At 43.2% G+C, this 13,149-nt stretch overlaps 1 protein-coding gene across 2 annotated transcripts; it reads right to left on the bottom strand.

Annotated features, from left to right (window-relative positions):
* Positions 1 to 230: 230 nt before the first annotated feature.
* LOC110523421 (astacin-like metalloprotease toxin 5) lies at positions 231 to 6,330 on the bottom strand. 2 transcript variants are annotated; one of them, XM_036977049.1, is made up of 11 exons: positions 6,130 to 6,323; positions 5,919 to 5,984; positions 5,706 to 5,762; positions 5,501 to 5,569; positions 5,351 to 5,400; positions 2,500 to 2,581; positions 2,291 to 2,405; positions 1,967 to 2,139; positions 1,012 to 1,093; positions 612 to 733; positions 231 to 506 (listed from the first exon to the last, which is right to left on the bottom strand). In XM_036977049.1, exons 1-11 carry the CDS (start codon positions 6,161 to 6,163, stop codon positions 502 to 504), a joined length of 855 nt encoding a protein of 284 aa, XP_036832944.1. In that variant the 5' UTR covers positions 6,164 to 6,323; the 3' UTR covers positions 231 to 501. The 2 variants fall into 2 exon arrangements, with proteins under 2 accessions (XP_036832944.1, XP_036832945.1); XM_036977050.1 differs by lacking the exon at positions 5,919 to 5,984 and having other exon boundaries at positions 6,130 to 6,330.
* Positions 6,331 to 13,149: the final 6,819 nt, after the last annotated feature.

Here is a 13,149-nt window from a genome sequence, read left to right as displayed (position 1 = left end):
TGCTGTCTAAGTCCTGTGTTACAGCGTCTATGTTTCTAAATAATTTGTTGCGCCTACCGCTTAGCAGTTCGGCAAAGTTTAAGGTATAAACCACCATTAATTTAAGTCGTCTCTCCTGGTACACTAGATCTACTTCCTCTCTGATCCCACCCTGGGACGTATGATGAGCATAGCTGAGAAGGTCCATTCTAGAATGAAATAGAGCACTGCAAGCAACATCACACAGTGGATTCTTTTCAGTCTAGGTCATTTTATTTATTTCCAAGACAAGTGCAGTGGTATAGGCCTAATTCAAGGCAGCGAGAGTACACAGGAGAAATAAAACCACTGCCTGCAGCCAGCCACACGTATAATACATCAGAAAGCTTTAAGGGACTTGTCCAACTTATTCATTGTTGTGAAGAGAAGTTAGGAGGTCAGTGCCATGCGTGTTGGAATCAGTCGGCAGCAGTGGTGTTGGAATCTTCTTCGATGGTGTAATAAATGCTAAACTGTGCATTGTTATTCTGGGAAAGACAGGACAGGAACATGGTTAGAATACAGTGATAATGACTAAATTTACAAAGGCAGCCCAATTCTGATATGTTTCCTGTGTGTGCACACGTCTTTACCACATTGATAAAGTTTGTTAAGGCGTGCTATGTCCAGGGGGCTCAGGTGATTTCTCTGTCCAATCTGAACTCCACTCTTCTTGGAGTCAATAGTGGGGTTCCGGTTTGATGAGAAGTAATAACTGCCAGGAGAAACGCAACAATGGGGGATTTGAGGAAATGCTACTTTAACAAGGACTGCATCACAATGTCACCCTATTCCCAATATAGTGCACCTAGTTTGACCAGAGCCCAGGTAAAAAAAAGTTGTGACTTAAATAGGGAGCCATTTGGGACACAGATAAATGTTACTGGACCTAGATAATGTACAACTCATCTTTACTTATTGTTAGCAGTTTAAAAACAAGGCGAGGAAAATTAAGACTTCATTGGGAATCAGGAGGACAGGAGTGTGACTGACGTTCCGTAGTGCATTATGGAGTCGTAGTCATAGGGCAGATCCTGAGTGTCTCCTTCCTTCACCTTAAAGTTCTCTTCTTTTCCTGGAAGTTAAAAGAGGCAGACGTGACTGGTGGACACTGCTGGGTGTGATTGTGATATAGGGGAATGAAAGTGGAAATCTAGACAAGTTGTTGAGATGGAAACCATTAAGTTGAACCTCTAGCAGGAGGAAAACTCTACACGATTCAAGGCATGACTATTGCATCTTACCTAAGGAAACCCATAGCGGGTGGCCTTCAAGTTCAAGAGCTTACATGTTATCCCATGATACCCATTACGGGTGGCAACTGTAGATGACAATGTGGTGCTATTCATGTAAGGGGAATTTAGCGAACAAGGTTGCTGGGGAAATTCGCAGGAGTTAACGAATTCAGTTATATTCCACATAATTAGAAATTAGTCTATGAAATACATAGTATTGGTTTCAAACTGAAGAACACTGATGGTTACAGAGCTGGTGCTGTGAGATTAGGATATCAGGATTCAAGGTTACTATGATATTAGGCTATCAGGACCTGCTTAGACAAAGCTATTTTAACAGTAGAGAACAGGGTTGCAATGTATGGGGAAATTAATGGCTGCAGTAATGAGTACATGATACATGGAACATTTAGGCATAAATATATGAACGCCTGTTGTTCTGTCCTTGTGGTGTACTGTCCATTTTTGTTATGTAGGGTTTCATGTTGTCTGGACCCCAGGAAGAGCAGCTGCTGCTTTAGCAGTACCTAATGTCAATAGTTATTCTATACGGTCTTCACTCCAGACTACAAAAAGCTGAACAAGGTGTGCTAGTGTTGGGCTGGTACAAATGCCTGCACACTGCAGCTCTTCATGGGACAAATTGAGCAGCCCTGCCCCTGGTCCACATACAATGCCCGTGAGGTGGTTTAGCATGTGTTGGTGCGAGTTACCGGAGACCACGTTGTCCCACTGTATGGTGATGTATTGGTCACGGTCTGGCCGTGTGTGCTCGTGGTGCAGGCCCAGGGCATGCATCAGCTCATGGCACAGGTTCCCCACGTTACAGGCACTACCGAAGTACAGAGGCTGGGCCCCGCCCTGAAAACCTACATACGACGCACAGCTAGAGTTAAGGGAAGAAAGGTGAGAGAAGGGGGGGAGAGAGTGGATATGACAGGAAGAGAGAAAAATAAAAGGAAAATGAAGGAGCGGTTGTGAGTTAACTGTAAACTGCTGGGAAGGAGAGTGTGTTAATGTGACCATTTTGGACTCACCCTGTCCCAGAGATTAACTCTATGTAGTTAATCTCATTGGTGTATTCGTGGAAGAGGATACACGTCTGGTCTGAAATCATCTTGAACGCTGCTAGCATAGTTTCCTTTCTGTCCACTGTGGGGGAATCAGAGACAATGCATATCATTCTCACTGTATTAGAAATCATCTAGTGTTAGTGCTCATCTCTCCTACTGTATTCCACACTCACCCAGATCATCGTTGATCTTGTAGGGGATAGAAGTGACGCCTTCATTCGCCGGCCAAAGTGACTTCACAGCTAATCGGTCTTCCTGTAGAACAAAACACCTAGTCTTAAATCCAGCTGTCGCTAGAGTATAGGCCTCAAATTTAAATTGTTATTTCAGCATTTCCCCTATGATTTTTTTTTACATTCTAAAATGGTAAAACTATTTCAAAGTAAACTTAAATGACTAAAAACAGACTAAGTATGTAGAAAAGATAATGGAGCAATATACACAGTACTTTCCATGACAGACTGACCAGGTGAATGCTATGATCCTTACAGAGGTCACCTGTTCAATCAGTGTATATGAAGAGAACGGTTAAAGGAGGATTGTTAAGCCTTGCGACATGGATCGTGTATATATGTCATTCAGAGGGTGAATGGGCAGGACAAAATATTGAAGTACCTTTGAACAGGGTATGGTAGGTGCCAGGCTCACCAGTTTGAGTGTGTCAAGAACTGCAACGTTGCTGGGTATTTCACACCCAGTTTCCCCCATGTGTGTGTGAAGAAGGGTCCACCACCCAAAGAACATCCAGCCAATGGTCAAAAATTGGTGATAAGAATTGTGCAGAGCAACAGACGGGCTACAGTTAGTCAATTGACAGCCCAGGAAAACATTTGTGCCCTGAGACAATAAAAACGCACAACTCGTAGTACCTTGACACAAATGGGGTATGGAGGCCAACAACCACAGAGTTGCAGTTCTTTCAGCAAATAACTTGTTGCAGTGGACACAGGGGAACTGGATAAACATCTGGTCTGATGCAATTTCACGTCGATGGGAGGACTAGGGTATGGAGAAAACCACATGCAGCCATCATGCCGTGAGTCAACATGGCAGGCTGGTGAGAGGCAGTGTGACGCGTTCACGGCACACATGAGAAAAGTGGAGCAACGTTTGAACGCCACAGGATATCTGAACATCATTGAAAACCAGGTGCATCCCTTCATGGCAGTAGTGTATCCATCTGTGAAGGGATTTTTTTAAGCAGGATAATGCCCCATGCCACAAGGCCAGGATTGTCCAGGAATGGTTCCACAAACATGACAGTGAATTCAGCTTAGTGCAGTGGCCTGCCCAGTCACCAGATCTCAATCCAATTAAGCATCTGTGGGATGAGATGGAACGAGCCATTTCGGATTAGAGATCCACTACCAGCCAACTGGGCACAACGGTGGGAAGCATTGGGGAAATCATGGGGCCAGCATTCCTGTGGAACGCTCGACATCTTATAGAGTCCATGCCCCGACGAATTGAGGCTTTTCTGAGGGCAAAGGGGGGTGCAACTCAATACTAGGTGTTCCTAATGTTTTGTAAACTATATTTTAAGATCTTCACCAAAAAAATATAATAACTAGTGGGCGTTGCCAACGATTAAATTGAGATTGTCGTCACTGGCTGACACACAGTAAATCTATTATTTGCACGACTCACTCTGCAATAGAGTTTAACATGAATTTTGAATGACTACCTCATCTCTGTACCCCACACATACAATTATCTGTCTCAGACAAGCAGTGACTTTCAAACAGACTCAACTGCAACGACCAGGGAGGTTTTCAAATAACTCGCAAAAGGCACCTATTGGCAGATGGGTATAAAAAAAGCAGACATTGAATGCAAAAAATGTCAAAGCAATTATCTTTTTGTCTTGAATACAAAGTGTAATGAGAGGCTAATCCAATAGATTATTGAGTACCACTTCATATTTTCAAGCAGTGGTAGATGCATCATGTTATGGGTATGCTTGTAATCATTGCGGACTGGGGAAGTCTCAGGATGAAAAAAAAAACGAATGAGCTAAACACAAGCAAGATCCTAGAGGAAATCCTGGTATAGTCTGCTTTCCACCAGACACTGGGAAAATAATTCACCTTTCAGCAGAACAATAACCTAAAACACAAGGGCAAATCTGTACTGGAGTCGCTTACCAAGACAGAATGTTCCAGAGTGGCCGAGTTACAGTTTTGATAAATCTACAGCAAGACCTGAAAATGGTTGTTTAGTAATGAACAACCAATTTGACAGCTTGAATAATTTTGGAGAAGAATTAAGTGGGCAACTGTTGCACAACCCAGGTGTGGAAAGCTCTTAGAGTTACCCAGAGAGACTCACAGCTGTAATCACTGCCTAAGGTGCTTCTACAAAGAATTGACTCTGGGATGCGAATAGTTGACATATTTTTGCATTTGATTTTCAATAATCACGCAAATATTCCCAAAAACATGTTCACTGTCATTATGGGGTATTTTGTGTAGATGGGTTAGAATTTTTATTTCATCCGTTTAGAATTCAGGCTGTCACAAAAAAATGTGAAATAGGTCAAGGGGTATGAATGCTTTCAGAAGCCACATACCAGCTTCTGGTATACAGACTGAAACTAATGATTGCAAAATCCTTTCAGTTCTCTTTACAAGCCAGAATGTTGAATAAAATGACAATGAAACTTACTCTACTGGTGGTCCGTGGTGTTGATCCTTCAGATGGTTCAAATATCCACAGGAAAGTACTGTTAACGCAACCTTTTAGAGTGGCGGTACTGAAGTTGAAATTTCTATCACTTAGTAGTATGCAGGCATTGTTTATTTTCCTGTGGATATTTTGGGTCTCAAATTTTGACCATCTGAAGGACCAACACCATGGACAATCAACCGGTAGAGCAAGTTCAAATGTACTTCTAGTCAACAATCTGGCTTGAATTATTTTGCAGTCATTAGCTTCAGGCTGTGTATACCAGAAGGTGGTATCAATCGGATTCATCAGCCTAAAAGACGCAAGTAACAGGAGAGAAAGCAGGGATCATAGACTCACCGAAACCAGAATGTCTCCCTCCATGATAGCAAGGTCAAACTGTAAGTCCTCTGTAACAGAGAGAGAGGGTCTGAAACAACATGTACCATTAAAGTCCAGACCTCGTGATAGAGGTCCAGGATTACACGCTTCATCTAATGAATGTGTTACCTTCTCTGGTTTCAGGTGTTTTATACCAATCATTTTGTCTGCGACATGGCCCCATCGAGGCAGTAGAACCTGAAGGGAATTGTGAACAAACTACATTTACAATATCATTGTTTATTGATAGATAAACTTGAAGACAACAGATTGAGTTGTTTCTTTGGGCCCCATCACCCCAAGAGACTGACTTGATAACACTGTATAGGCCTACCTGTGGCAGAGAAAGTCACATTAGTAGAATTGTTGATGGGGTTTTTAGAGTTGTCCACTGAAACACAGAAGAAAAATATTACTAAGCAGAACAGTACATAGTTTTGCAGTACAGCTGGCGTACATTAAATAAAACAGTGAAAAACAGGAAAGAGGCCTAGCTTTCAGCCTATCACCTAACAAAATGACTGGTCCCCAATGCAGGCCTGCCTACCTGTGGCAGGGAAAGTAGCATTTGAAGTAGTAGCATTTGTGAAATTGGCTATGGGAACACTGCCCACTGAAACACACAAGGCAAACATAAAACATGTGACATAATAATATGGTCAACCAAATGGCATCTGTGAAATTGGCCTGGCCTACAGTACCTCAAATGAAAACCACTCAAAAGTAGGACGTCACAACAACAAAATTACTGGTCCTACCTTGGACAACCCAGAGAATCAGAAGCCAAACCATGTTGCAACGATGATCGTCCCCCAGGATTTGGGAGAAAAGAACCAAAGAAAGGGCACAAACAAATTCACACACTTGCTCTCTTTCCAGTCAAAGAGTGGGTGGGGCAGCAATCACAAAGTAACAGGTGCTGGTGTGGTCACTTGCTTTTAAGTTCTCAACCTCAACAACATATGGCGCTAAGTGGCTCTCTAATTTCCTGCCATTTCGACCTAAGGAAGAAGAAGAATGTGCCTCGCTGTTAAACAGTAAACACGTGGCAGTGATATGCCATGTTCAAGTGCTACTCGGAACTAGGAAACTCTTAGTACCTTAGTCTGAAATTATTTGGTTTTAATTGCACTTATGTACAGTGGTGGAAAAATGACTCAATTGTCATGAAGTAAAAGCAGGATTTTGTTGTTTTTTAAATGTATATGAACAGACAGGGTAGGGTACACTCCAACATTGATTGCGTCAGATCCGAAGCAGTATGTAGTAAGCAGTAAGACAACTTGTTATATTGAGGTTAAGTAATGTTAAATAAAAAATACAAAGATAATTATTGATAGGTGCGAGAATCGGACCATATTGCTGTGCTGCATGAGTATACTAAATAATAAGTACTTATTGGTGTCAGGGAAAATGTATTGGGGTTAAAAGTACATATTTTCTTTAGAAATGTAGTGGAGTTAATAATAAAGTACAAATACGCAAAAAACTACTTCAGTAGTACTTTAAATCATTTTTACTTAAGAACTTTACACTACCGTATACACGTACTGCGTTCAAGCTGTTAGCAAGTCGGAAATTTCAGTTTCCTTGTTCCGACTAGCAAATGAACACAGCAATAGTTTATTCAAGGTACATTTATTCTGATAACATTATTTAACTAAATGTATCTGTTTCTGGATTGCTGTGAAATACATTCTGCTCCAAAAAAAAATCATAAATCACTGATGGCATAGCAGTCAGACGTCATTTGTCTTCGTCTTGTCGTGTCCTGTGTATATATATATTTACATATTTTCCTCGCATATCTTTTTATATATATTTTTTCTAAAAATCTCAACTTCAAAACACTCTCCTGCAACCCGCATCACCAATTAAAAAAAAAAAAAGTATTATTCACCTCAAATCTTAAATATTAGAAGCTAGCCAGAAGCTAGCCAGTTTACTGGCTAACGTTAGTATTCAGCTAACCACGGTTGGTGGTCATCAGCTTTCCTTTAGCTCGAGAAGCTAACGGCAGTTTACAGCGACTCAGACCAGAGCATACCGGACCTATTTTCTCCCCATATCCCCGGATTTCTACCGCAAGCTCTGGACATTTACACCTGGATCTTGCAGCTAGCTAGCTGCTATCCGAGTGACTATTACTTACGTCGGTCCCGGAGCAAACATCAATTATCCCGGAGCGAGCCAGCTGAGGAGTTCCATCAGCCACTCCTGGGCTACAATCACCTATCCGGACCCGTTTCACTGCTGATGCGGAGCCCCACCGGGCCTTCACAACTGGACTACCGACATTATCCGCCCGAGGGAGTTAGCCAACTGGCCCCTCCGTCGCGACGTTACCTGAACGCCCATCCATGGCCCGCTAATCGTTAGTTGTCTTATCGGCTGCTATCTGAATAGGTCTATCGGACAATTTTCTTGGGTCACTATAACTATATCTATTTTGCCCATTGGATTGATCCCCTCTACCACACGGAACCCCACTAATCTACCGACGGAAACGCATGAGGTGGCTAAAAAAAAGACCTCCATCCTCTGCTAGCTTGCTACCCATGGCCCGGCTAGCTGTCTGAATCGCCGTGACCCCAACCAACCTCACTACTCACTGGACCCTTATGATCACTCGGCTAAGCATGCCTCTCCTTAATGTCAATATGCCTTGTCCATTGCTGTTCTGGTTAGTGTTTATTTCACTGTAGAGCCTCTAGCCCTGCTCATTATACCTTATCCAACCTTATACAACCACACATGCAATGACATCACCTGGTTTCAAGGATGTTTCTAGAGACAATATCTCTCTCATCATCACTCAATGCCTAGGTTTACCTCCACTGTATTCACATCCTACCATACCTTTGTCAGTACATTATACCTTGAAGCTATTTTATCGCCCCCAGAAACCTCCTTTTACTCTCTGTTCCGGATGTTCTAAACGACCAATTCTCATAGCTTTTAGCCATACCCTTATCCTACTCCTCCTCTGTTCCTCTGGTGATATAGAGGTGAATCCAGGCCCTGCAGTGCCTAGCTCCACTCCTATTCCCCAGGAACTCTCTTTTGATGACTTCTGTAACCGTAATAGCCTTAGTTTCATGCATGTTAACATTAGAAGCCTCCTCCCTAAGTTTGTTTTATTCACTGCTTTAGCACACTTTGCCAACCCGGATGTTCTAGCCGTGTCTGAATCCTGGCTTAGGAAGACCACCAAAAACTCTAAAATCTCCATCCCTAACTACAACATTTTCAGACAAGATAGAACTGCCAAAGGGGGCGGTATTGCAATCTGCTGCAGCGATAGCCTGCAGAGTTCTGTCCTACTATCCAGGTCTGTACCCCCAAAATTTGAACTTCTACTTTTAAAAATCCACCTCTCTAAAAGCAAGTCTCTCACCGTTGCCGCCTGCTATAGACCACCCTCTGCCCCCAGCTGTGCTCTGGACACCATATCTGAACTGATTGCCCCCCCATCTATCTTCAGAGGTCATGCTGCTAGGCGACCTAAACTGGAACATGCTTAACACCCCAGCCATCCTACAATCTAAGCTTGATGCCCTCAATCTCACACAAATTATCAATGAACCTACCAGGTACCACCCCAAAGCCATTAACACGGGCACCCTCATACAGTGCCTTGCGAAAGTATTCGGACCCCTTGAACTTTGCGACCTTTTGCCACATTTCAGGCTTCAAACATAAAGATATAAAACTGTATTTTTTGTGAAGAATCAACAACAAGTGGGACACAATCATGAAGTGGAACGACATTTATTGGATATTTCAAACTTTTTAAACATATCAAAAATGGAAAAATTGGGCGTGCAAAATTATTCAGCCCCCTTAAGTTAATACTTTGTAGCGCCACCTTTTGCTGCGATTACAGCTCTAAATCGCTTGGGGTATGTCTCTATCAGTTTTGCACATCGAGAGACTGACATTTTTTCCCATTCCTCCTTGCAAAACAGCTCGAGCTCAGTGAGGTTGGATGGAGAGCATTTGTGAACAGCAGTTTTCAGTTCTTTCCACAGATTCTCGATTGGATTCAGGTCTGGACTTTGACTTGGCCATTCTAACACCTGGATATGTTTATTTTTGAACCATTCCATTGTAGATTTTGCTTTATGTTTTGGATCATTGTCTTGTTGGAAGACAAATCTCCGTCCCAGTCTCAGGTCTTTTGCAGACTCCATCAGGTTTTCTTCCAGAATGGTCCTGTATTTGGCTCCATCCATCTTCCCATCAATTTTAACCATCTTCCCTGTCCCTGCTGAAGAAAAGCAAGACCAAACCATGATGCTGCCACCACCATGTTTGACAGTGGGGATGGTGTGTTCAGCTGTGTTGCTTTTGGTTATGGTTACGCCAAACATAACGTTTTGCATTGTTGTCAAAAAGTTCAATTTTGGTTTCATCTGACCAGAGCACCTTCTTCCACATGTTTGGTGTGTCTCCCAGGTGGCTTGTGGCAAACTTTAAACAACACTTTTTATGGATATCTTTAAGAAATGGCTTTCTTCTTGCCACTCTTCCATAAAGGCCAGATTTGTGCAATATACGACTGATTGTTGTCCTATGGACAGAGTCTCCCACCTCAGCTGTAGATCTCTGCAGTTCATCCAGAGTGATCATGGGCCTCTTGGCTGCATCTCTGATCAGTCTTCTCCTTGTATGAGCTGAAAGTTTAGAGGGACGGCCAGGTCTTGGTAGATTTGCAGTGGTCTGATACTCCTTCCATTTCAATATTATCGCTTGCACAGTGCTCCTTGGGATGTTTAAAGCTTGGGAAATCTTTTTGTATCCAAATCCGGCTTTAAACTTCTTCACAACAGTATCTCGGACCTGCCTGGTGTTTTCCTTGTTCTTCATGATGCTCTCTGCGCTTTTAACTGACCTCTGAGACTATCACAGTGCAGGTGCATTTATACGGAGACTTGATTACACACAGGTGGATTGTATTTATCATCATTAGTCATTTAGGTCAACATTGGATCATTCAGAGAACCTCACTGAACTTCTGGAGAGAGTTTGCTGCACTGAAAGTAAAGGGGCTGAATAATTTTGCACGCCCAATTTTTCAGTTTTTGATTTGTTAAAAAAGTTTGAAATATCCAATAAATGTCGTTCCACTTCATGATTGTGTCCCACTTGTTGTTGATTCTTCACAAAAAAATACAGTTTTATATATTTATGTTTGAAGCCTGAAATGTGGAAAAAGGTCGCAAAGTTCAAGGGGGCCGAATACTTTCGCAAGGCACTGTAGATATCATCCTAACCAACTTGCCCTCCAAATACACCTCTACTGTTTTCAACCAAGATCTCAGCAATCACTGCCTCATTGCCTGCATACGTAATGGGTCAGCGGTCAAGCGACCTCCACTTATCACTGTCAAACGCTCCATCAGGCCTTTCTAATCGACCTGGCCCGGGTATCCTGGAAGGATATTGACCTCATCCCGTCAGTAGAGGATGCCTGGTTATTTAAAAAAATGCCTTCCTCACCATCTTAAATAAGCATGCCCCATTCAAGAAATTTAGAACCAGAAACAGATATAGCCCTTGGTTCTCTCCAGACCTGACTGCCCTTAAGCAACACAAAAACATCCTATGGCGTTCTGCATTAGCATCGAACAGCCCCCGTGATATGAAACTTTTCAGGGAAGCTAGAAACCAATATACACAAAGGCTAGCTTTTTCAAGCAGAAATTTGCTTCCTGCAACAGAAACTCAAAAAAGTTCTGGGACACTGTAAAGTCCAGGGAGAATAAGAACACCTCCTCCCAGCTGCCCACTGCACTGAGGATAGGAAACTCTGTCACCACCGATAAATCCACTATAATTGAGAATTTCAATAAGCATTTTTCTATGCTGGCCATGCTTTCCACCTGGCTACCCCTACCCCGGCCAACTGCACTGTACTCCCCACAGCAACTCGCCCAAGCCTTCCCCATTTCTCCTTCTCCCAAATACAGTCAGCTGATGTTCTGAAAGAGCTGCAAAATCTGGACCCCTACAAATCAGCCGGGCTAGACAATCTGGACCCTTTCTTTCTAAAATTATCTGCCAAAATTGTTGCAACCCCTATTACTAGCCTGTTAAACCTCTTTTTCATTTTGTCTGAGATTCCCAGAGATTGGAAAGCAGCTGTGGTCATCCCCCTCTTCAAAGGGGGGGGACACTCTACATCCAAACTGCTACAGACCTATCTCTATCCTACCCTGCCTTTCTAAGGTCTTCGAAAGCCAAGTCAACAAACAGATTACCGACCATTTTGAATCCCACCACACCTTCTCCGCTATGCAATCAGGTTTCAGAGCTGGTCATGGGTGCACCACAGCCATGCTCAAGGTCCTAAATTATATCATAACCGCCATCGATAAGAGACAATACTGTGCAGCCGTATTCATTGACCTGGCCAAGGCTTTCGACTCTGTCAATCACCACATCCTCATCGGCAGACTCGATAGCCTTGGTTTCTCAAATGATTGCCTTGCCTGGTTCACCAACTACTTCTCTGATAGAGTTCAGTGTGTCAAGTCGGAGGGCCTGTTGTCCGGGCCTCTGGCAGTCTCTAAGGAGGTACCACAGGGTTCAATTCTTGGGCCGACTGTATACATCAATGATGTGGCTCTTGCTGCTGGTGAGTCTCTGATCCACCTCTACGCAGACGACACCATTCTGTATACTTATGGCCCTTCTTTGGACACTGTGTTAACAACCTTCCAGACGAGCTTCAATGCCATACAACTCTCCTTCCGTGGCCTCCAACTGCTCTTAAATACAAGTAAAACTAAATGTATGCTCTTCAACGGATGGCTGCCTGCACCTGCCCGCCCGTCCAGCATCACTACTCTGAACGGTTCTGACTTGGAATATGTGGACAACTACAAATACCTAGGTGTCTGGTTAGACTGTAAACTCTCCTTCTAGACTCACATCAAACATCTCCAATCCACCTTTCTTGGTTGTTAGGTGCAACTTTAAGAAAAATATTATATTATAAGAAAAATATTATTATTTCACAAAAGTATGGCACTGGGCCTTTACTAGTCCTGTATTAGCGGACTGATATAGCCATCTGTAGCGTGGGGTAAAAAAAAAAAAATCTAAACAGCAGGTTCGAGTCCCAGTCGGGGCTACCCCAATAATTCACTACATTGGACTATAGGACATAGTGACACACAACCTCTCCTATCTCTTCATTCTTCTCTCTCTCCCTCTGTCTGTCTCTCTGTCTGCCCCTCTCCATCTGTGTTTTAACTGTAGGAATCCTGGCTATGGATTGGCTGACTGTCCGGAGGCGGACAGAGACAGGAGATGGGAAGGGACATCTGCTACCGCTGTGGATCCACTGAACACGAGATCAAAAGCTACCTCGCTAAAATAGACCCAGCACTGGATGTGTGCCTCAATAAGCTGTTGCACTATCGTATGAGAAGGAAAAAGAGAGAAGGGGGGGGCTTAGGAAGGGAGCGATATAAGAGGGAGAGAGTGTGTATCCACCAGTGTGTTGTTTGTTGTACCTATGTGTGAGTGTGTGTGTTGTCTGAGACGAATGGTAGAATCGTGTGCTGTTTTGTTGCGGCTCCTGACTCATTTGTGATCTCCCTCTCTCAGGTGAATCCCCATATGCCAAGAGTTTCATCTGTGGTAAGACTGGTTACATGTCCAGGTCCTGCCCAGACAACCCCAAAGGACTACACCGCAGGTGCAGTAGTCACACACACTCTCAAAGTACTAAACTATGCAAATACATCAAACAGACAATCCATAACATT

Source organism: Oncorhynchus mykiss, chromosome 5, assembly GCF_013265735.2.
Source record: "Oncorhynchus mykiss isolate Arlee chromosome 5, USDA_OmykA_1.1, whole genome shotgun sequence".
NCBI lineage: Eukaryota > Metazoa > Chordata > Actinopteri > Salmoniformes > Salmonidae > Oncorhynchus > Oncorhynchus mykiss.
The sequence above is the reverse complement of the archived record's forward strand: the minus strand, read 5'-3'. Positions and strand labels throughout refer to the sequence as shown.